General features: G+C 30.8%; 3 protein-coding genes, 1 long non-coding RNA gene and 1 pseudogene across 4 annotated transcripts; 2 read left to right on the top strand and 3 right to left on the bottom strand.

The window, feature by feature from the left end:
- Positions 1-1,036: 1,036 nt before the first annotated feature.
- On the top strand, positions 1,037-2,516 carry LOC106388681 (60S ribosomal protein L7-2). The gene is made up of 6 exons (XM_013828814.3): positions 1,037-1,297; positions 1,364-1,461; positions 1,546-1,603; positions 1,778-1,857; positions 1,940-2,042; positions 2,150-2,516. Exons 1-6 carry the CDS (start codon positions 1,124-1,126, stop codon positions 2,363-2,365), a joined length of 729 nt encoding a protein of 242 aa, XP_013684268.1. The 5' UTR covers positions 1,037-1,123; the 3' UTR covers positions 2,366-2,516.
- A 3,167-nt stretch (positions 2,517-5,683) lies between these two features.
- LOC106417886 (reticulon-like protein B15) lies at positions 5,684-7,427 on the top strand. The gene is made up of 5 exons (XM_013858610.3): positions 5,684-6,405; positions 6,600-6,783; positions 6,896-7,025; positions 7,108-7,177; positions 7,266-7,427. Exons 1-5 carry the CDS (start codon positions 6,369-6,371, stop codon positions 7,421-7,423), a joined length of 579 nt encoding a protein of 192 aa, XP_013714064.1. The 5' UTR covers positions 5,684-6,368; the 3' UTR covers positions 7,424-7,427.
- A 219-nt stretch (positions 7,428-7,646) lies between these two features.
- LOC125587745 lies at positions 7,647-10,833 on the bottom strand. The gene is made up of 2 exons (XR_007324086.1): positions 9,778-10,833; positions 7,647-9,685 (listed from the first exon to the last, which is right to left on the bottom strand). It is a non-coding gene; the product is annotated as an uncharacterized LOC125587745 (long non-coding RNA).
- Positions 10,834-11,610: 777 nt separating this feature from the next.
- LOC106417874 (reticulon-like protein B15) lies at positions 11,611-14,201 on the bottom strand. Its single transcript, XM_013858603.3, has 5 exons — positions 13,547-14,201; positions 13,154-13,337; positions 12,849-12,990; positions 12,689-12,758; positions 11,611-12,600 (listed from the first exon to the last, which is right to left on the bottom strand). The coding sequence occupies exons 1-5, from the start codon at positions 13,581-13,583 to the stop codon at positions 12,452-12,454; spliced, it is 582 nt and encodes a 193-aa protein (XP_013714057.2). The 5' UTR covers positions 13,584-14,201; the 3' UTR covers positions 11,611-12,451.
- Positions 14,202-18,132: 3,931 nt separating this feature from the next.
- On the bottom strand, positions 18,133-21,910 carry LOC106423386 (annotated as a pseudogene).
- Positions 21,911-22,638: the final 728 nt, after the last annotated feature.

Below are 22,638 nucleotides of genomic sequence, written 5' to 3'. Positions count from 1 at the left end.
AGAATTCTATACAAATAACAATATAACATGCAAGTTTTATTTTCAGTTTTACTTTAGAATTTTACCAAATTTTTTCAGTTCTATAAAAATTCTACCAAATTTTAGATTTTACGGACAGTTTCATTAAAGGATATACGTACTAAGTCTTTTCAATCATTTAGTAGGTACCACCCATTTATTAATTAATGAACAAGCAATTTTTAGTGTACTTGGATTTTGGTCATTTAAGAAAAGCAACGGCATGAGATGTGGTTAATTAAAGTATCTTTCTTCATAAAGGAGATTTTAGTGTACTAGGATTTTAGTTTGAGCTCTTTGGAACTCCATTGTTTGATTCAAGCTTGAAATAAATCAGTGTTGATCTCTGCATGTGAACTTAGTCTATCGTTTGCGGAAGGTAACTGATTTCTTGATTGATACGCATGAACCATAAATGGCAGAGTCGAAGGTTGTAAATTTTGTTACAGATTTTAATTTTATTGTAAATTTTAGGAATAAAAAAAGACTGAATTTTGACTGAATTTTAAATTTTAGAAAAAATAATTTCGAATAATAAATAAATAAACTGCTATTAAGTTTTAGAAACTAAATAAAAATTTGTATTTAAAATAAACCTAAAATTAAAAAGTATAAGCGTATCTACAATTTCTTTTATTTTATTCTTAAAACTCAAAATAAAATTAGAAATTTTTTATCTTTATTTTTGAATTTAAATGATTTTTTAAAATTTTATTTGAAAATTTTCGATGAAAATAAACATAGTTTGAATATTTAATGAGTACGATTTTAAAAGTTAGTATCTTAAAAATAATAAAATAAGTATTTCAAGTATTCAATAAAGTTCGAGTGTTTTAAGGAAATTTAATTAGAGTATCATTACGTAATTTTCTCTTAACCAAGAGGAAAGAAGAAAGAGAGTAATATTCATGGGCTTTTTAACTATACAGATTTACAATGCACGAAATACCGATTAGGACATTGGGCCTATTATAAATGTAAGGTGGGTTTATGAGGCCCATTAAGTTTCTGCTTAACCCTAGTTTCGAGAGTGAGAGGCATATATACAGTCCCTCGTAGCCGCAGTGCACTTCCTCTCTTTGTTTGATCTGCAAGAATCGGGAAAATGGCAGAGTCGAAGGTTGTAGTTCCAGAGTCAGTGCTGAAGAAGAGGAAGAGAGAGGAGGAGTGGGCTCTCGCGAAGAAACAAACCGCTGAAGCTGCCAAGAAGACGAACGCCGCCAACAGGAAGCTTATCTACAAAAGAGCTGAGCAGTACGCCAAGGAGTACGCCGAGAAGGTAAACCTTTTGCTTAGCTTTGGTTTGGTTCTGTGTAAATAAACGAACATTGTTATTCTTGTATAGGAGAAGGAGTTGATCTCGTTGAAACGTGAGGCCAAGCTTAAAGGTGGTTTCTATGTTGACCCTGAAGCTAAGCTCTTGTTCATCATCCGTATTCGTGGGTATGTTTTGTGTTAGATTTTTAGCATTTCGTTAGAGATATTAAATGTTTGGTTTCTTATCTTTTGTTACCTTGAATTTTGCAGTATTAATGCTATTGACCCAAAGACAAAGAAGATTCTTCAGCTCTTGCGTCTCAGACAGGTTTGTCTGCGTTTTATTCATCTTCTGTCTTTGTCGCTAACTGCTGTTTAATCTTAGATTAGTGTTCTTTTGACAATTGTGATGTTAGCTTCCATGAAAAAGACCTTCAGCTTTTCTTATTTGTGTTACCATTATGCTGAAATAATTGCTTTGGTTTTGAATATGTAAATGCAGATCTTCAATGGTGTATTTCTGAAAGTGAACAAGGCTACAATGAACATGCTTCGTCGCGTTGAGCCCTATGTGACCTATGGGTATACATCTAATCCTTTTTTTTTGCCATGTTTAAGAACTGTTGGGGACAGAGTTAGTGACCATTTCTCTCCTTTAATTCAGATTCCCTAACTTGAAGAGTGTTAAGGAATTGATCTACAAGAGAGGATACGGAAAGCTTAACCACCAGAGGGTGGCTTTGACTGATAACTCCATCGTTGAGCAGGTTCTATATATATCTCTCTCTTTGGTCCTCCCTAGCTTCTTTGAATATTGTTATCCTGGATTGAAGTAAAGTGATTAATTTTTTAAAATTGTTGAAACGATCAACAGGCCCTGGGAAAGCATGGGATCATCTGCACTGAGGATTTGATTCACGAGATTCTAACAGTAGGACCTCATTTCAAGGAGGCCAACAACTTCCTGTGGCCATTCCAGCTCAAGGCACCACTCGGTGGTCTTAAGAAAAAGAGGAATCACTACGTTGAAGGTGGTGATGCCGGCAACCGTGAAAACTTCATTAATGAGCTTATCAGGAGGATGAATTAGAGATGTCTTCTTTTTCAATCTCAGTCTTATTATCTATGATCTTTGTGTTTCCTTCTGGATTTTTGATATTTTATGTCAAGTTAAAACACACTCTGAGCTTTCTCTGCTATCGTCTTTGGATTATAGCTACTGATGAGTTTTTCTATGCTTCTTTTATCGGATCCTTAGGAAATTGTACACTTGAATCCAACAAAGTGATCACGCTATGAAAGCCAACTCGACTCGTTGTGATTCACTAAAAGACAAAAAAAGACTTTGCATTTCTTCGGCACTCCTACAGATTTACAACACATAGATAACAATCCAAATCACACAACATACAACGAAACTGAGATTGAAAACGAGAAACGTTTGGTATTAAATTAAACAAAATCTGATCAAAAAGAAAACGTATCCACGAGATCAAGAACATACATGAGCAGAGAAGATGTATATATGAAATACCCATTATCACCCGACGATGCCTCATGTAGAGTGATATAATGAAGAAGTGAGAATGGTGAAAAATAAACCACATAGTTCTCAGAAAGAGGCTTGAGCTTTGATCTCAGAGATCCTTTTCCAACAAAGATATACTTTTTATATATATAAATAAATCTACCTTTTATAAAAATCAAAGAAAACTAAAATGATTAAAAATATACAGAATAAGTTTTTTTTTTTTTTTTTGTCGATGGTTAATTATGCTATTACAAACTATGAGAAATATTACAAGACGATTCTATAGCCGACAATTCTAACTGCTTTATGAGGATTCACGCCTGACTGCATCATCCTGAGCCGTCCTATGAGATCCATGTCTGACGGTACTCTTTGCGCCACGCCGAAGATCTCCTATATGTTTTTCTTCATAAATCTTCATAATTCGTCTTTTGCTGGGATTCGAAACCCAGACCTCCTAGTGTAAAAGCATTAATGAATTCTTAGTACGGGCACAACACCTAGTACTTTTTATATATAAAAATAAATCTACCTTTTATTTTCTTTCCATTTAACAGCAGAAAAATACCAAAACGTAATGTAGTAGATTAGATTAAGGGAATATTATGTTTTAAGTTAGAAACTTAGAATAAGTGTTCTAAAATACGGTCTAGGTGCCCGCCTATGCAGCGTTTAGGCGCTATACGGTAGTCAACTGTACTGTTTTTATGTTATACAATGTTTTATGCAGATTTATATTATTCGGACGAATAATAGCGTTTAAGCGGACATTATGCGGTCTACGCAGACGCCTTGGCGGATTTTAAGCATTAATATTTTAAAAAATAAACTATTAATATTATTATTATATTTTCAAAATGTTATTATTTATATTACTTTTACTTATTTTAAGTATTTATATGATTGTAGATATTAGTATAATTGTTGCAAAATCATTTTAAATTTATCATCTTTGTAAATTTAAAATGGCTTTAATTTTTATAATTTAAAACTATTTATATATGTTAAACTGTATACTTATACATAAAATTGGATTTAAAATATGTTTATGTTAAGTTTTTTTCAAAAATAATGCATATTTATTAATCTTATAATTATATTTCGTGTAAAAGTATATATCTGTATAGACCCTGTTTAGGCGTCCGCCTATATGGCTAGGCGCTATACAGTCATCTAACGCGTGATGAACGCCTAGCGCGTTCTAAGTTAGAATAAAAAATATTAATATTTAAACTAAAGAGTAGTGGTATGCCTGTAAATATATTCAAAAAACAAAGGGTACCTATAAAAGTGTACTTCAATTTTAATAGTATAGATAAATCATAGTTTAAATGAAAGATTTTTTAAAATAAAATAGTATCATTTATAAATTTAATATAATTTTTATATTAAATTCATATAGTACTTTTTATTTTAATATAATATATACTATAATTAGAAAGTTTATGAAAATAGCACACAAATTTTGTTATTACAATAAAATATCAACTAACATTAATTTGTAATAATATTACACTACTAATTAATAAATTAATTATTTTATTATTTTATAAAAAATATTTAAAAATTTTAACAAGATTTTTTAGATTTTTTTGTCAACAAAATTTTATAATTAAAAAAATAGGACAATTTTATAGGTGAAGTTGTTATATGTGACAACTATATAAGATTTGATATCTTAATGATGCCAAAATGTTAATTAGAAATAAATGAAATATAATTTTTTATTTTATAAAAATATTCAAAAAATTTAATAATATTTTGTTAGATATTTTTTATCAGCAGATTTTTATAATTAAAAATATTAGACAACTTTATAGGTGAATTTGTTATATGTGTCAATTATATAAGATATGATATCTTAATGATTCCAATATGTTAATTAGAAATAAATGAAATATGATTTTTTTTAGGAAAGTTCATTTTTAAAAAATCACACATGGAGAGAAATTGTGACTTATATTTTAATATAGTAGATAAGAAATGAAGAGATGCATATTTTAGTTTAAAATGGAAAGAAATCAACTGAGAAAGGTAACAAACTATTATTTACAAACTAATAACAAAATAAATAATGAATATCAACAGATTTTTTTAACAAAAATATCAACAAAGTTGTCAGATTTTTGCATGCAATTGTTGTGTATATAATCCATTTTTTACAGGTATTGTGTATATGCATGCTATGCTATTTCAGCAAATTAACGAATATAGTCAGTTGATATTTACAAGATGTGAGTACTTATGTGTCTGTATAAGTCTATGTTTGCTGTTTTGTTTTTTTTTGGCGTTGCTTATGATTACCTTTTTTGGCGATGCTTACGATTACTTATACATTAAATTTTTTTTTTGATTATATATGTATTTATCACGTGTATGGGCATACATTTCATGTTTAGATTATAAATTTCGGATCTAATTGTATAGCATGTTTCTTGTTTACAGTTTTGAAGCATTGCCATGTTTTTTTTCAAAATATTTACAGGCAGAAGTACCCTAGACATTATTTGTGAACTGATTTACATATATGTGTCATCACTATATTTAATTCTTTTTTAAAATATGGTATGTCTTTGGAGGAAATGTGACATGCCACTAACTTTATTATGATAGTAAATTTTTTCTTATAAAAATTTATATTCTTCTAAAGTTTTTTAAATATGGCAATAACTATTAATTCATATATCATCATTAATGTAATATATATATATATATATTTATTTTGGCAAGAATATTAAAATATATTGTCAAAAAAAATTAAAATATATTAATAATTAACAACTCATATATCACAACTAAATTAATATATATATATATATATATAATTAATTAAATAATCTAAATATACTTACAAATATAGTTTTTAACATCAACTTATATATCATAAAAAATACAAAACTAAAATAACACTAATCAAATTTTTTTTTTGATAGTCAAATGATTAAAATTTTATTTACCGGTTCATTAGGTTAGCTAAACATTGATTTTCTCAATTTAACATATTTTAACTAGAACAAACTAACATCCAAAATTTCTTAGAATATATATATATATATATGATTTTTTTTTTTCAAATCGTTGAAGTTAAAATATAAAAATAATGATGTCCAAGTGTAAATTAATTATTATTTTTAAATACAACAATGTTATATTTAAAATTATTTTTTTTTAAGCAAAAAATATTATATTTAAAATTATTATTTCTGCGCATGGTCCAAGAAAACTCTTAGTAGTTTGTATATAATGAGTAATTTCAGTTTTAAGATTAGTTTTCTAACAACGAAATGAATTAGCTGGTTAAAAATAGAATATTATATGTTTGATAAACATGTTAATTATAGGAGAAAACTATCCCCATGCGTTTGGAACAATTAATAAAAGCTACATTAATATTTAGTGATGATAATAGCTTAATTAAGATTTAAAAGCATGCCAAAGAAAGCCGGCATGCATGAGAGAATAAATGGTAATTTTTCTTATATAATCCTCATTGAATATGTTTTATGGGATTGCAGTTGCAGGTCTCCTTAATATCAAAGATTAAAAGTCACAACAAAAAGCAATGTCTCTCGTTAATCAAATAGTTGGCGAAGGAGCAGGTGACATCATAACTTACACGTTCTCAATTAATAAATATTTTCTTCTCTTCTACTTACTAGGACTTTGAATATGAATCGACCTGTCCGAGTTTCAAAAAGTGTTAGAAATATGAGTAAGACCGGACATTGATTTTAGGGGGAATATAATTTCATTTCTTACATTTAGATTAACCGCATTTGAAATGTTGTTGCAGTGGCGGATTTATGTGTGTGGAAAAACAAGATAAAATCAGGCATCACACTTGTAATGGCCACACTTATCTGGTTCCTACTGGAGATCATGGAGACTCGATTTGTACCCTTTCTATGTTCAATCTTATTACTCTTGATGCTTCTTTTGTTCCTCTGGGTCAAGTTTGGACAACTATTTTTCATTAGGTATTTAAACACACACTCTTCTTTTTTAACGTAGGTGATCTGATCTAGCCCTTTTAATAACAAATATAACACTATAACCTAAACGATATACATGCTGTAACATCTCAAATAGGAGACCTCTCACTCCCCAAGAAATCAAACTAGAAGATTCCCCTGTTAGAGCCTTATTTTCAAAGATCGAAAGCCTTCTCTTGATGCTTTACGAGATTGCATATGGGGAAGACATCAAAACCTTTCTCTCGGTGAATCTTCTTTACCACTCTATTTTTTCTAGTTTCCATACAAGAAGCATTTGTTAATTTATTAAACTTTCAACGTATGCAGGCCATCCTTTATGTGGCCATCGTAGACACTGTTGGGAGCTACATAAACCTCCTTACAATTTTGTATATATGTAAGAAAATGTCAAAATGACCGGACAACCTGTCATCTCATTCTCTCTCTTTTATTCTTAAAATTGTTTCAATAAACACGCCTTTCAGGCTTGGTCTGCGCGATGACGATTCCAGTTTTGTACCTGCAATTTCAAGAGGTTATTGACAATTTCATTAGGGAGGTATCAGAAGAGAAGAACAAGTTACTTGAAGTACTCAAATCTAATGTTCTCAATAAAATTCCTAGGGCCACCAAGGAGGAATAGTACAAGGTCAATGGAGTTTACCCAAAGCATGCCATATATTCTTTTTATATCTTCTCTCTGTATCACTAACTCTGGTTTATGTAGTAGTAAGTAGTGAAATTGGTAATTTTTGATATTGCAAGTCTAGCAATAAACTGCTCAAGAGTCTTATGGGTATGTTTGTGGTTGTATATTCTATTAAGATGTAGCTTCCATAAAAAAATACTTGAGTTTTGCTGATTTGTGTTGCCATTATGCTGAATAATGATTTGGTTTTGAATAAGTGACATGTCATCGTCTTATAGGTTTCCACAATGATATAAGTCATATTTTAGAACCTTTTATATTATGTTTCGAATAGTTTTTAAAGTCTTTACATGTTTAGGTACCCTTTGGATGAATTTGGAGATTATGGAGCAAATTGGAGCTTGAAGAAAAGTGAAGCCGAAAAGATCAACTTGGTGTTGAACTATGAAGATGATGTAGATTGACACCAGCCTTGGTGTCGATCAACACCCATGCATGTAGCAAAACGACTTGATTTATCAAGTTTTCAAGAATTACAAAAAGGCCTAGAAGTTTTCAGTATTACACAAGAATCCATGAACATGTTTTACCTATATTAACTTATCTTAAGCCATTTTTTAGGATACACTTTAATTATCTTAGAGATATTTTGTAAGGACAAGTCAAACCCCATTCAAATAATTATTTCGAACTCCTGTATCTCTTACAATTATCTTAATCCAATTTATTCATATTATGATTTATGTTTCATTGATCATGTCTTTGTATACCACCAGTTAGATTTAGGGTTTTCAAAGGATTTATAAATTGCTAGAATTAACTCAATATTCTTCATCTTGATTGTTCTTAGTGCTATATCTGGATTGACAACCTAAAATCTAGATCATAGGATAATTGATAGATGCGATAGCATTATTGATTGTCTGAATTAATCTTGATGAACTGAATAACTATATTGTTTAAAGATTTATTGAACTTATCAAACCTGATCTTAATGCTTGTATGAACTGAGTGAATCTACAACAAAAATTGAATGAATTGATTGTTGTTGAGTTCTAGAACTTTCTTCTCTCGTTTTTCTAGTGAACAAACATAGAGGATTCAAGTGATTGAAACACATGTGATAACATATAAAAGGTTTTACGAGCATATCCGAGTAGTAGAATGGTGTTGGGACTATGGAAACTGTCGATCTCCAAATTGAATAGGTAGAGAATTCTCTTACCCGTGATTATTTTCTAGTTGATACTTCTCTCTAGTGGTGAAACGGGTATCGACAATTCGGTTGCTGCCAGTCCAGTCATTTCCTAGAATAAGGGTTAGTATAGAGTAGAATATGTAAGTATTTTCTATAAGTAAAAAAATTATCATTGTAAGAAAAAAGAAAATTTTAGAAAATTTATATTTCGGAGTGGATGGAGTATGATCTTTTGGTATTGAAAAACATATTATGTAGATGCATAGTAGTTTCTTAAGCAATTAAGTTAATTTGTAAGGTTATGGTCTTTTTAGCATGTTACACATGCATGACATGTTGAAAAGCTTATAAATGACAATTTAGCAAATGTTAGCATTTACATAGGGGTGTCAAAATGTATAAATTTAATAGATCAAACTAACCCAATCCAAACCATGGATTTTAATAGATAGAAAATTGGGTATAAATCGATTAATAGATAAAACGGGTTAATGTATCTGGTTTGGATTGAATAGATAATGAGTTATTTAGAACCAAACCAATAAAATTCATAACCAGCATAAACAATCAAATATATAACCAAAAAAATTACCAAACCAAATTTCTATCAATTTCACTAAACCAAGCTTTATCTTTTTTTTTTCCGACAAACATTCCTTTATATTGATGAACCAATGTGATCCTCATATTGAGGGGAAATTGGTCTGAAAAAAACATGACAATCTTAGATCATTTCTATGTGAAGATTGGAAGGGCTTTGATTTTTGAAACTTACCATTTGGTCACACCGAATGTGTTCCTACACGCCAAGCATCTACAGCTAGAGGAGCATCCAACTGTGGTCTTTATTTTAACATTTAGTGATGGGTTAGAAATATAATTGGAGTATTCATTTAAGTTAAAAGTAATCTAGCGAAGGTGTTGGGTTATTTGTAAATCTGTAGCCTCTTTTGTCTCTTCCTGAAGTCTTCTAGTTGTTTCGACGAGGGTCCACAAGTAAGTCTTCGTGAGATGGCTGGTCGTGACAGTCATGACACCAACAAGGAGAACTGTAGTAACTGCCGCAACAACAGTACATGTTCGGTTGAAGCAAAATGGCAACAAGAACATAACTTAGGAATAAGAAGTGAAAAAACGAAAGATTACTTACAGCTTCAAGCACTTAGATTACATGCACCGACAGTTGTTACATTTCCCTTTTGTCTATGTAATCTCTTTCTCAGTGTTCTGGGTAACAACAATACCAGATTCTGCAACAAATTCCAATCTCTGCTAGCGTTTCTCTGACTTGAATCCAATCTGAACCAGCATCCGGTTCCTTAGATTGCATTTTGATCCAACTCTTCTTGTTTCAGAAGAAATCAGCTGCCTCTTAGTTGGCGTGTTTTTGAAAATGCTTGCCAGCTAGTTTCATAAGTGAGGATTATTTGAGCATATAGATCCGGAATATGATCCATAAAAAAAGAAATATAGCCACCAACCCAAAAACACCAATGTCTTTGGCATTATAAAACAAAAAACAATGAATTTGTCTCTCTGTCACATTAGCTCTTAGACTGAAAATCTATACATTTTAGTACCATTGGTGTTTTTGGGTGGGTGGCTATATTTCATTTTTAGTAATACCCCCAAACAAGTATCGAGTTTGCGATGGTACATTTTAGTACCATTCAATCTCTAAAAAAATATATATTATCATTGTAAGATTGTATATGACTTTTTCGTAATCTTTTCTAATCACATTGTATGGTTATCACAATTATATGCAGTAAAAATGTAAACCAAAAAATGTATATATTATAAGTTGGGTTGATTGATATACATATATACATTGTGTATACTTTACTAGGACCTTTAACCTTTGTTTATTTAAATTTTACCGTTCAAAGCTTTTTTTCTGTTCGTAGTCGCTCAATATTATTAATCAATACTATTAAAAAAAAAAGAAGTCTAAAAAGATCTACCTATAAAAGTTGTTTGAACCCTTTCATTTAACTCATTATTTTTTGGTCTTACTTTAATTTATACTAACAATATGTTACCATATATTTCTCTAACAATAATAATTTAGTCAATTCTTTTATTTATTTAAATCTCACTCCTAAATCCTAATCATTACTATTACTATATTTATTATTTTAATATTTAATCGTAAAAGCATTGAAACTAATGTTTTATATTATCACTTTCATCATATAATATATGATTTAAAGCGAGATAAATTACAAGACATATATGTGTACATTCTAACTTCATCTTATGTTTATAATAAAGTAATCATATCATATATAAATTTTCCCACTAAAATCTCATATCATATACTAAACTTTCAACCGTCTATAGTTTGATAATATTTTCATATTTAAAAATGATTTTTCTGAATATTCATGTTACCTTCACAAAAATGAAAAAAATCATTGGTTCTATTAAAGCTAACCTGACTTCAGGATATCAGTATTGATTATTCAAGATTTTGAAAATTATTTGTTTAGATATTATACTTTTATATACTTTTCACTTAAAACGAATCAATACTATTAAGAAAGAAAGAGCTTTAAAAAATCTAATAAAAAAGATTTTTTGGAGTTATGTATAACTATTTATTATTTTTCGGATAATACATTAATCATTCTAAACATACAATATTTTAAATATTTTTAACATATCTTAATAGTATTTCTTATGATACTTTTACTCAGAAAAATATTTCAGCAACCATGTTTTTGTACAATAATGTTAAAAATCCATATCAAAAGGTTGTTGGACCTGATATGGACGTAATGGATCCACATCTGTTCGGGTATTTAAGATCCTAAAAGAATTTGAAATATATGAAAAATCTGAAAAATATCTGAAATACGAAAAGTATTTGAAACTCCAAACAAATACCAAAAAAATTCAAATACCTAAAAATTTAATATCTTATTCAAAATCTGACACGATGAACTGAAAAATACCCAAAATTTTATCCAAATACCCAATTTTTTTTTTTAATTTGAAAAATTTACATGAAATCAAAACTCTAATCGTAAACCAAAAACTTAAAAACAATATCCATAATACCGGAAACATATTCGGAATATCCAAATATACCTAATAAACACATATTTATGATCGGGTCTAGGGTAGAACCCGGATTCAAACAAAGACATGAGGGTCAAAAAAACCCAATAGGTTATCTTCTCTGGACCTGAACTAAACCTATAATTTTGGGTCGGTTTGGTTTATTTTTTGATCCGGATATAATTCTCATATCGAAAAGAAACTTACGTAAAAGTGTACATATATTTAAAATCTCAAATAAACTAATTTGTTGATTATATAGTTGCTAAAAATTATGTTTTTCGATATAATAAAACTTTGTATTATAATATAATCCAACAATCCGCGTTTTTCAAGCGCAGATCAAAATGTAGTTCATTATTTAAGAGTTTAGACTATCCATTGTCGATTATTATTATTTTTTTATTAAATATGTTACTGTTTCTCCTCTTTACTGCATGATAACAATGTTTATGTGCTTCAGAAAAAGACAGAACATGAACTTCTTTTATTGTGTGTTAAAGTGGATTTTCCACATACGTTCTTGAGAGGTTCTGCAAAGAAGTAATCGTCCTTCTTTGTTTATTAAAGATTTTACATTCTCATGAGTTGGTTCATTGTCTAGATAGTTTCCTTAATATTATCACTGCAAGTTTCAGATTTAACTGGCTTTCTATGATCATCTACGAATTTTTAAATACTAAATTAAAAGATACAGTGTCCAAGTATCCCTTCTCAATCAAATAAGCTCAACAATGATATTATAGCATATATGGTTTGCTTTAGTATAGGACACGCCCATAACTTCTTCTGCTTGGTTTGAATATTTCGAGTATCTTGTCCTTCACTTCTAATACATCCTCAATGAAATTGTCAACAACCTCTTGAAATAGTAGGTACAAAACTGGAATCGTCATCAAGCAGACAAGACCTGGAATGTGTGTGTATCGAAATAATATTTAGAAGTAAAAGACAGAGAATGAGATGACAGGTTGTAAGGTAATAGGTGATTTACTTACATATATATATAACTGTGAGGAGGCTAATGTAGCTCCCAAGAGTGTATATGATGGCCACAAAAAGGATGGCCTGCCACACATTGAAAGTTCAATGAATGAACAAATCATTTTTGTATGGAAACTAGAAAATATATATTGTTGAGTGGTAGGAAAGATTCACCCAGAGTAAGGTTTTCATGTCTTCTTCGTATGCAATCTCATACACAATCTCATACAGCATCAAGAGAAGACCTTCGATCTCTGAAAATAAGGTTCTAACTGGAGAATCTTTTTGTTTGATTTCTTCAGGAGTGGGAGCTCTCCTATTTGAGATACCATACCATATATATAATTATATACAATAGCATATATATATATATATATATAATTAAGCTTATAGTGTTATTTGTTCTTATTAGGGCTAGATCCGGATCACCTATGTTACAAAAAAAAAAAGACGAGAGAGTGTGTATAAGTGATAAGTACCAAATGAAAAGGGGTTCTCCAAACTTGACCCAGATGAAGAGAAGCAGCATCAGGACTAACAAGGTTGAACATAGAAATGGTACAAGTCGAGTCTCCATGATCACCAATTGGTACCAGGTATGTGTGGCAATAACAAATGTGATGCCTGATTTTATCTTGTTTTTCCACACACATAAATCCGCCACTGCAACAACATTTCCAAACCGTTATTCCAAATGTAAAATTCAAATCGTATTCCCCCTAAAATAAATGTTAGATCTTCCTCATATTCTGCGAAACTGGACATGTTGATTCATATTGAAAGTAGCTAGTAAGTAGAAGAGAAAAAAGAGATACTGTAATTAAGAACATGAATCATGAATCATGAATCTTATAAGTAAATTATTATGTCACCTGCTCCTTCGCCAAGCAATTCATCTACGAGAGACATTGCTTTTTGGTGTGATTATAATATTAAGGTGACCTGCGATCTCCATAAAACATAGTCCATCAGGATTTTGTAAGTGTATTTACCATTTAGTCGCTCATGGATGTCAGCTTTCTTTGGCATGCTTTAACTCTTAAACTATTATCATGGCTAAAACTTACGGCAGCTTTAAATAATTGTTTCAAACACATGATATTCAATTTTTTTCAACCAACCAATTAATTTCGTTGTTAGAATCTTAAAAGAAAAATTCTATTGAGTGATTCAAGTTGAACTTACTCCTTAATTCGAACGATGTTATCTCTTTGAACAAAATATCTAAACGCTTCAAATCTGTAAAGAAGAAACATTACATATTACATATATATTACTTACATATTTATAAGCTACACATTAATATATATATGCACATACACGCTATGAATAAAAAATATAATTAGAAGACAAAAAAATTCTAGAATTATGAGAAATCGCGAGCATCGTTGAAAAAGAAACAAACAAAACAGCATGCATAGACATATACAGGCACATGCGTACTCACGCTGTGTAAATATTAACTCAGTATATTCTTAACTTGTTGAGCATAGCATGCATTATATACACAACATTGGCATGCAAAAATCTGATAACCTTTTTTCCTCCGTGTGATAACTTTGTTGATATTCATCTTTTTGTTTGGTCAACAGTATATTCTTTTTTTTTGGTCAACAATATGTTACCTTTATCAGTTGATTTTTTCCGTATCAGTACATACATTATATGCAACTAAATACAAATTATGAATACAAAAGTAAAGTTTCATTCATATACAGATTCGTTTCCATTTTAATTTTCAAACGAATATTTTATTTCCCATTCATCGTTTTCAGTGCTTCATTATTGTTCATGTACATTAGAAAAATTAATATTCAATACCCTGTATATTAAAAGAGAAACAATTTTAAAACTTACTTAAAAAATTTATTGGCAAAAAATGTGACGTGGTGATGTGGTTTCAAAAAAAAATTTATTTAGTAAAACACTTAGTTGTCACGCAGAACTGTGAATTTAGTGCGTTCACACTAACATTCCTTTAAAAGAACTTCATACCATCTACATTTTTCTTGACGAATATTTTTACGTGATAAACCTTTAGCTTCAAGTTCGATTAGTTCATTTATTAATCCTCTCAATATAATCATAGCATCAATAAAGCTTTCTTATTCCTTTATACGTTTCTGTTAAAAACGGTAAACCAATCTGATCTATCGCCATTAAGTCGATAGATCCGTAGAGAGGACAAAGCGATGAAACTATAGTACAATGCCAAATGTTAATGAAATAACCTTTTTCTCCATACCCACATTCATGTATTTAGCAGAGCACTCACGTTCTTGAGAACCGCCTCTCATTGCTGAAAGAGGACGTTGAAAATCTATTTCTAGAAAAATGTGTCATACTCGGTTTTGCTACTGCTCGATGAGGTAATCTTTATTTCGAAGAGATTGAATCACTGTAAATCGTCTCGGTTTAGTGTATTAGTCTTCTAGAGCAAGCAATATAAGCATGCGAGTGTCATCACCTTTGCCGCCATGAGAGCTCTGCATTAGACGACCTTGAAGATGAGAAAAAACGTCCAAGAATGAACCACCAGCAAGTCTCACGTGTTGGTCGCATCTGGAACAACTTTTACAATTTAAAAGGTCAAATAACTTTTAACTTTTTTTATTATGCAACTATGTTTTCTGAATTTAAGGAAGCTACACTTTTTTTTTATTTCACACAGTTATTGTTTTGATTATAATATGTTATTGATCTATCTTTTTTGATTTTATTTGTTAAACTCCTAAGTCAAAAGCTACTACAACGTGATAAGCAAAATATAAAAAGTTCATTTTCCAAAGCTTCTTCTCAAACTTGCAAACACCATATATCAAATTTTAATATTAGTGAACTCATTATAATAGTCTCTGGCTTCGCCCCTGATAACAATTATACATTTAGTTCTATCTAACTATCTCTTAAAGTATACCTTATGTTATACATAATCATAATATATAATTTTAACGTTAATATAAACATTTTATCCTACGCAAAGCACGGATTACTATCTAGTTTATATTATTTGAAAATCATTTAAAACGATGTAATACTTTATGTTGTATTAATTACATTTTAGTATTGATGAGTTGTCAACACCTTAAGTTTTTTTTTTTTGGTAAAATTCAACACCTTAAGTTTTTACATTGCTTACGTCAACTAGCTTACAATTAGAGGGCGACTGGTTTTCCCGCTATCACCCGCAAACGCAGCTTTGCGGTTGGTAGCGGTTGTCGGCGGTTTGCAACAATCACTCAAATCGCTCTAAACCGCTTCAAACCGCTCTAAATCTCATAAATTCAAAAGCTGGCTCCAGCTAGCGTTTGCGGTTGCGGGCGGTTGCGGGAGGGTAAAAAAAATTTCTTTTTTTTAAAACAATATATATACAAAAGTAAAAATATTTAATAAAAAATTTAAAATTGAAATTAAGAAAATATTAAAACATATCTATTATATTTTAATTAATATTATAAAATTTTATAATAAAAACAATTTCAATAAATTTTCAAAAATTAAATTATAACTTTCTAAATATAAATTTTATATTTATTATAATTTTATGATTTTTGATATTTTTATGATTATATTAAAACGTAAATATTGTTAATTTATTATTTGACTGTTACTGCATTTGGTAGTTAACCAGTCATAAGTCACCCGCAAATGCACCAATTTTTAACCGCAGTACCAGTCGTACAAATCTCTTAAAACCGCTAGAAACCGCAACCGCCCGCATCCACAAACTCTCGCAGCCGCAACCGCAACCGCAACCGCTGCGTTTGAACCAGTCAGGCCCTTAGTCAACTAATTTGGCAAATCTTAGACCAACCTTTTACTTTCTAAGATAATTTATTAACTCCACGGATCTATCTATAATAATAACGTTGACTTAGTCTCTCACGTCATTAGGAAAATGGGATGTTTTACGCCACGTGTCCTCATTCACAAACAACTTAAAATGCTTCTCCGGTAAGTGAATTTTATTGGGCTAAAAATTATAATCTCAAATGAAATGGGCTTTTAAAAAAAATTTCCTTCTCGGCCTATTTATTAATAGGGTTTCGCTCATCTTCCTGGTTGGCGAAATCAGTATGGTGTTTAGGATATCGCCTCCTCCAACTTTCGTCTGCATAACAGCGTGATTCATTGCCTTCAACCCACATTAATCAATGCATTTATGTTTTTTTTTTGTCAACTCTTCCCACTCTTTCATATTGAATGACACTGTTATCATCTACTGAATTTCTCACTTTAAACTAACTAGTGACTTTTCCGGGCTCGGGTTCAGATAAATATATTTACATTTAACATATATAATACATATAAGTTACAGTTAATTTAAAAAAAGTAAACTGTACCTTTAGTTTAAAATGCTTGAAACTTAAAGTTCAAGTTGTTGATGATACAAAATATATCTGAGATGATGAATATGTGAATGAATAAAAAGTTAATTAAACTGTATTTATAATCTAAATGCTTATTTATCTGACATATTTGAATTCTTATGAAAATATTTTTTTTAATCACTACTGATCCAAACTTATGCACATCTCATAGTTTCAAATAGAAAATCCAACACATATATAGTATTTTTACATTTTCTCTTTTCTAATTGGATCACAATTCGCTGACAAAAAGAAAATTGGATCACAACTCTTAGTGTTACAAAAAAAAAAGAAAAAAGATCACAACTCCGAATTATCAAAATTTCAGTCATTACCTTCTGTTAGCGTTTCTCAAACTGTTACTTATGTAAATACTTTACATAAGAAATATATAGTAAGTTGAAATATGAATGACAAATAGAAAATGTTCGTTACAATTAAGAAAACACTAATAACTTATATTTTAATAAAGATTTTGAGTGACAGTACAAAATTACATGAGCATGAGTAGTTAAATTATTTTTGGTTAAACTTCTAAGATTTATGGGTGGGTCATATTAGAAGATTAAACTAAATTATTGGAGATTCTCATGAAGATTGCTAAATTGTAAGATTCTGTAAATTTTGTTGGGTTAGTTTATAGTATTCTCGAGCCAAGTAGCATGCCAAAATTAAGATGAAATACATCTCTCTGTTGCCCAAAACAGGATATTTGCTTATTCTTTTTTTGAATAGTTTTCTGTGCTTTTATTTTCTCTTTCGTGCTGACATTGTTTTGGCTTTCAACATTTACTAACTTAGTTTGGCTTAGCTTTGTATTCAATGCCATTATGAACTTACACCACTATCTATGATCAAAAGTATTATTACTGTAACGTTCTTTTAACTCTTCTATAGAGATGGTCACACAAATATTTCAAAACATGTGGCCAATTTTATGGCAATGAGAAAGTCAAACCATTCGTTACATACTTTATGTAAAAGTAACTCTTTATAACTGTATTTCCTCATATTTCCATAGTTGATCTGATTTCTTAATTTATGTGTATGAGTCTATGCTTCAAGATCACAATGATAAGCAACCAAAATATCGCTAAGGACCACATTCACTCTGTAAGTGTCTAATATATTTGTAACTTACAGGAGGACATAAAGGTTGATGATTAGCCTATAATATCAATGATAAAGAGATTTTGCTAAAATATCTGTTGAGAATTACATGAACCCAGGATAAGTGAAATGATTCCTTAAAGAAGATTGGTTTAGCCTCGTATATCTTATATGCTCCGTACTTACTTTCTGTTTTTACTGACTCTAGTGATGGGTTCTTTAGCTTCAAGAGATCATCTTTCAGCTTCAAGGAGAGACCATTCGTTACCCAAGAGCATACAATGTTTAAGGTGATGTACCTCTCTATCTGCCTCTCTCTTACTTCAAACTGAACAGACCAGTCCTCTGGTCTGGCTTGATCAACAGGTTGATACTGCCAATTATCTCTGTTTTTGTATCTTCTCACCATCCAAAAGCAGAATCTAAGACACAGCATTATCCAAGCTATTTAAACACGCACAAAATAAACAGAACACAAACACAATTTCAAACACAAACTCAAACACATAGCAAAAACTAAATACTATTTAAAAAACTTCACATTCCACGAACTTGAGCACTCACTTGCTTATCGAAAGAGTGTTTCCATTGATAAGAATCCGGTAAAAGGCCTTGTTAAAACTAACACAGACTGTTAAGACGAAGGCACAGATTGAAGCGTTTGATAAATTGTATGTGGTCTGCGGCTGTGGCTGCTGTTGGATATACATGTAATTTATTGCGCATGTCCCTGTAAAATCGCTTATAGACAGAAGTTATAGACATAGCAATTCTATAAGAGGACACTAAGAGACTTTGAAAGTGGACGTGATTAAACCTAATAGCTCACCACATTATCTCCAGCATGCCTTTTCGTGCCTCTACTCCAATGATCACGCGAATCCAATCCCTCGTCTTGAAGTTCACAGCCAATGGCAGTGAGATAAAACAGTATTCAGTACCATAGCTCGAGCTTCCTCGGGAAACCGTTGATCCTAACATATAGCAGACTAAGACATTGCACCAATACTTCAATTATGATTTCATCAACTAATAGATCATACGAAAAATACACAGGAAAATCTTGATTAACTTACCTACTTCAGTTTTTTAAACTTCGCCTGAAAAACCTTTTGAAAACCAGAGAAATGTTGAAACATGTTTAACCAAATAGCATGATTAAGTAAAAAAAAGTTTAATTTGGAAAATTTCAACTCAAAACTATCTTAAAACCAGTTGTTACCAGGATTAAAATAATTATTTTCTTAACAACCTGAATTCAGTAAAAGGTATCAGCAAAAGAAAGTTAAGCTCAGTACAACTCCAAACTTAATTGACTCACCTGACCCATCAGGAATATGCAACTTCCTATAAATACCGAGGTCACTTCATCAACGTATCCAATGGAAACTGAGTTGTAGTGTGCATTATTTGCCTCCTCAAAGAAGCTAACTTGTATCTCTACACTCAGCTCCTTTGTCAGCTTATGTATCCTCTATTTGTAAACCATATCGAGCACAACTGTATAACAAATACATCTCGAAATGAAATCCACCGTGTTGATAAAAGTATCAAAGGTGCATCAAGATGAAAAAGGTCCTTTTAAGGCTTGGATTGCAGAAAAGTCCTCTCTTTGTGCTTGACAGAAGTAATATACCTAAAAAGTCTCCTATATGGAGATACTTGCATTCATCTTTTATAGAAATCATTTTGTAATACTGCAACAGTAAGGAGAAGGCAATATATATCACTACAGAACATGACTCTACTTGACTCCTGAGTCCGAGGATAGAGCATCACATCAATACTTAAGGAAAGTGATGATAATCTAAATGGAAACACTATAGCAGAGATGTGGCTTTCTGAGAAAACAAAAACTGAGAAATGTTTAAGAGCAAGAATGACCTGAATAAGAACGATGTTTGCTTCCTTTGCGTGTACTTCTCTGACCAGAAACCAAAAGTAAACAAAAGCTCCACCACATTCTCTCCATCGCTTGTACCTGGCTCATTCGCTCTCTCTTTCTCTTTTTAATAAGAAACGTTATCTCGACTCCACAATGTTTTGTGGCACTTCTCATCCATAAGAAACGCTATCTCGATTCCACAACGTATTGCGGCCCTTCTCATCCCTGATTCTACCATATTTCCCTTAAAAGAAAGCACAACCAAAATGGATTCAGAATATATTAATTCCAATTAATCGATTTCAGTTCCCATATCAATAGCCATGTTCTTGAGTTCGCCGAGTAGATCACTTAGATCTGCAAGCCCATCGTCCTGCTTTGCTTTCTCCATCTGTTAATACAGCAGACACACCATGATTCTTAAATATACTGGCAAAAAAAAACAGAACATTTGAGATCACAGATCCACACCTCTATTTTCTGATAAGCATCAGCGGATTCAGGGAGAGGTTCATTGGCTCTTGAATCTGGTTTAGGTAGATGGTTCAGCCCCAGCTTTTCTCTAGTCTCTAAGTTGTTAACTCTTCTCTTACGGGATTCACCTTCTCAGAAGAACAAAAAATGAAGGAGTTAGGTGAAGTAACAAAGCAAAAGAGATTCATTTCTTAAGAAGAGGCATACCTCTAGTTATGACAGGACCGGTTATAGACCGAGTCTTTTTAGGCTTCCAGGTCCTTGAGAAAATGCCTCCGAGGCTTCCTAGAAGTTTCTCACCCTGAAACCAAAACACAAAACATAACAATAAGTTTCTCATAATTTATAAAAATCTCAATCTCATCTCTTTTTACCCGAGTGAGATCATGATCGATGTCAACAGCCTTGTGGTGAGTCCTCGTGATTTTCTCTCCTTGTTTTGATGATAAGGAAATCTTATCCCTTGCGCTACTTATCCCTGGCACGGTCTTGGTGGTCTCCTCGGACTTGTACACAGCATAGCTCTCAAGTTCTTGAACCGTCTGGTTCTCCACGCCTCCTGATTCACGGAAATGATTCTTGAAAGAAGGTTTCAATCTCTTCTCAACCACCTCCTCATCGTCACATCGTCAAAAGGGTTGAAGCCGTGATTCTTCTTAGTAGTAGGTAGGGAAGGTTGAGGGGAGATCTTGTTTGATGGCTTCAAGGTGTGCTTTTTATTGCCATCTGATTCATCAACTGAATCAAAAGGATTCGACTTGGAGGCAGAAGCAGAAGAAGAAGGCTTATGATGCTTGGAAAGTCTTTCCAGAGGCTTCTTCAACCCAAACATTGCAATCCAAACCTGAAAAAAAAAACTCTCGAACTGGATCAATCGAACTGAATCACTGTGGTATCAACCGAAGAAGACGAAGAGGTAGAGCTCGAGACTTCCGTCTAGGGTTTCATCACCATTACTTTAGCTTAGGAGAGTTTCAGATTTATTTGAGATAAGTGTAGATGAAGCAGTTTATAAAGGAGTAGAAAGAAAGGGAAGTGAAACGAATTCTTTAAGAGGGGAGTGAAGAACATAATTGATTGTTGAAGAGACTAATGGAGATTTACTAGTATAGGAAACGGAGAAGACGGAGTCCGTATGAAAGAAACGATCAACGTTTCATTTGAGAGGTGGGCTCGATCTGGGCCAATCCTTAATATTATAAACCCACATGAAGAAGCCTGTTTTTATGCATTTCGATTTGAACTGATATGACGTGGCAAAATAATTATTTTTTATTGGCTGATTTAATTGTCCTACGTGGATAGCTTCACTGATGCTCATATAACCCTTTTAGTATAGGTTAGATTATTATTTACAATACACTTATTCAATATCTTACTATATAAAGTTTGGTTCTTTAAAACTACTAACTAACATTATCGTGACACATGAAAATTATATATTTTAAAATTGTGACATGTGTTAATCTATCTCATAATTAAAAATATATATACTAAGATATTAACAAAAATTAATTTTATTAAAAATAATTAAGATACTGTTTAATAGTAATTTTTTTTAAAAAAAATCTTAATCCAAAGATAATTGCAAAAAGAATATTTGATATAATATTCCTTATAATATTGTAACGTGTGTTTAAATATATAATGATTAAACATATATAATAAGATAATAAAAACGAATTTTGATAAAAACTACTTTTAAAAATTATTTAATAGTAATTTTTTTTTTAATATTTAGTAGTAATTAATTTAGAAATTTTCTTTTTACAAAATCCTAAAAAAAAATTGAAAACCATTTATTTAATAGAATTTTCCTTTTATAAAAGTTTGGTTCTTCAAAATTTTTAAATAAAATAATCGTGACACATGGCAATTATATATTTTAAGAAATGTGACATATGTTAATCTTTCATATAAATAAAAATATATATATTAAGATATTAAAAAAAAAATTTATTAAAAAGTAAATAAAATATTATTTAATGGTAATTTTTCCTTTTTTAAAATCCTAATCAAAAGATAATTACAAAAGACTATTTGATAACAATTTTCCTTATAATATTTTGAAATGTGTTTAAATATATAATAATTAAAAATAAATATAATAAGATAATAAAATGAA

The sequence above is a fragment of the Brassica napus genome, chromosome A2 (genome assembly GCF_020379485.1).
Source record: "Brassica napus cultivar Da-Ae chromosome A2, Da-Ae, whole genome shotgun sequence".
NCBI classification, from domain to species: domain Eukaryota; kingdom Viridiplantae; phylum Streptophyta; class Magnoliopsida; order Brassicales; family Brassicaceae; genus Brassica; species Brassica napus.
Note: the sequence above shows the minus strand (reverse complement) of the source record. Positions and strands in the feature narration are given on the sequence as shown.

Excerpts from the sequence above, each read along its gene's own strand:
- LOC106388681 (XM_013828814.3), top strand. The coding sequence starts at position 1,124 with ATGGCAGAGTCGAAGGTTGTAGTTCCAGAGTCAGTGCTGAAGAAGAGG. Across the intron at positions 1,298-1,363 it reads CCAAGGAGTACGCCGAGAAG|GAGAAGGAGTTGATCTCGTT; the intron begins GTAAACCTTTTG and ends ATTCTTGTATAG. Across the intron at positions 1,858-1,939 it reads GAGCCCTATGTGACCTATGG|ATTCCCTAACTTGAAGAGTG; the intron begins GTATACATCTAA and ends CCTTTAATTCAG.
- LOC106417886 (XM_013858610.3), top strand. The coding sequence starts at position 6,369 with ATGTCTCTCGTTAATCAAATAGTTGGCGAAGGAGCAG. Across the intron at positions 6,406-6,599 it reads AATAGTTGGCGAAGGAGCAG|TGGCGGATTTATGTGTGTGG; the intron begins GTGACATCATAA and ends ATGTTGTTGCAG. Across the intron at positions 7,178-7,265 it reads CCTTACAATTTTGTATATAT|GCTTGGTCTGCGCGATGACG; the intron begins GTAAGAAAATGT and ends CACGCCTTTCAG.
- LOC106417874 (XM_013858603.3), bottom strand. The coding sequence starts at position 13,583 with ATGTCTCTCGTAGATGAATTGCTTGGCGAAGGAGCAG. Across the intron at positions 13,338-13,546 it reads ATTGCTTGGCGAAGGAGCAG|TGGCGGATTTATGTGTGTGG; the intron begins GTGACATAATAA and ends ATGTTGTTGCAG. Across the intron at positions 12,759-12,848 it reads ACATGAAAACCTTACTCTGG|GCCATCCTTTTTGTGGCCAT; the intron begins GTGAATCTTTCC and ends AATGTGTGGCAG.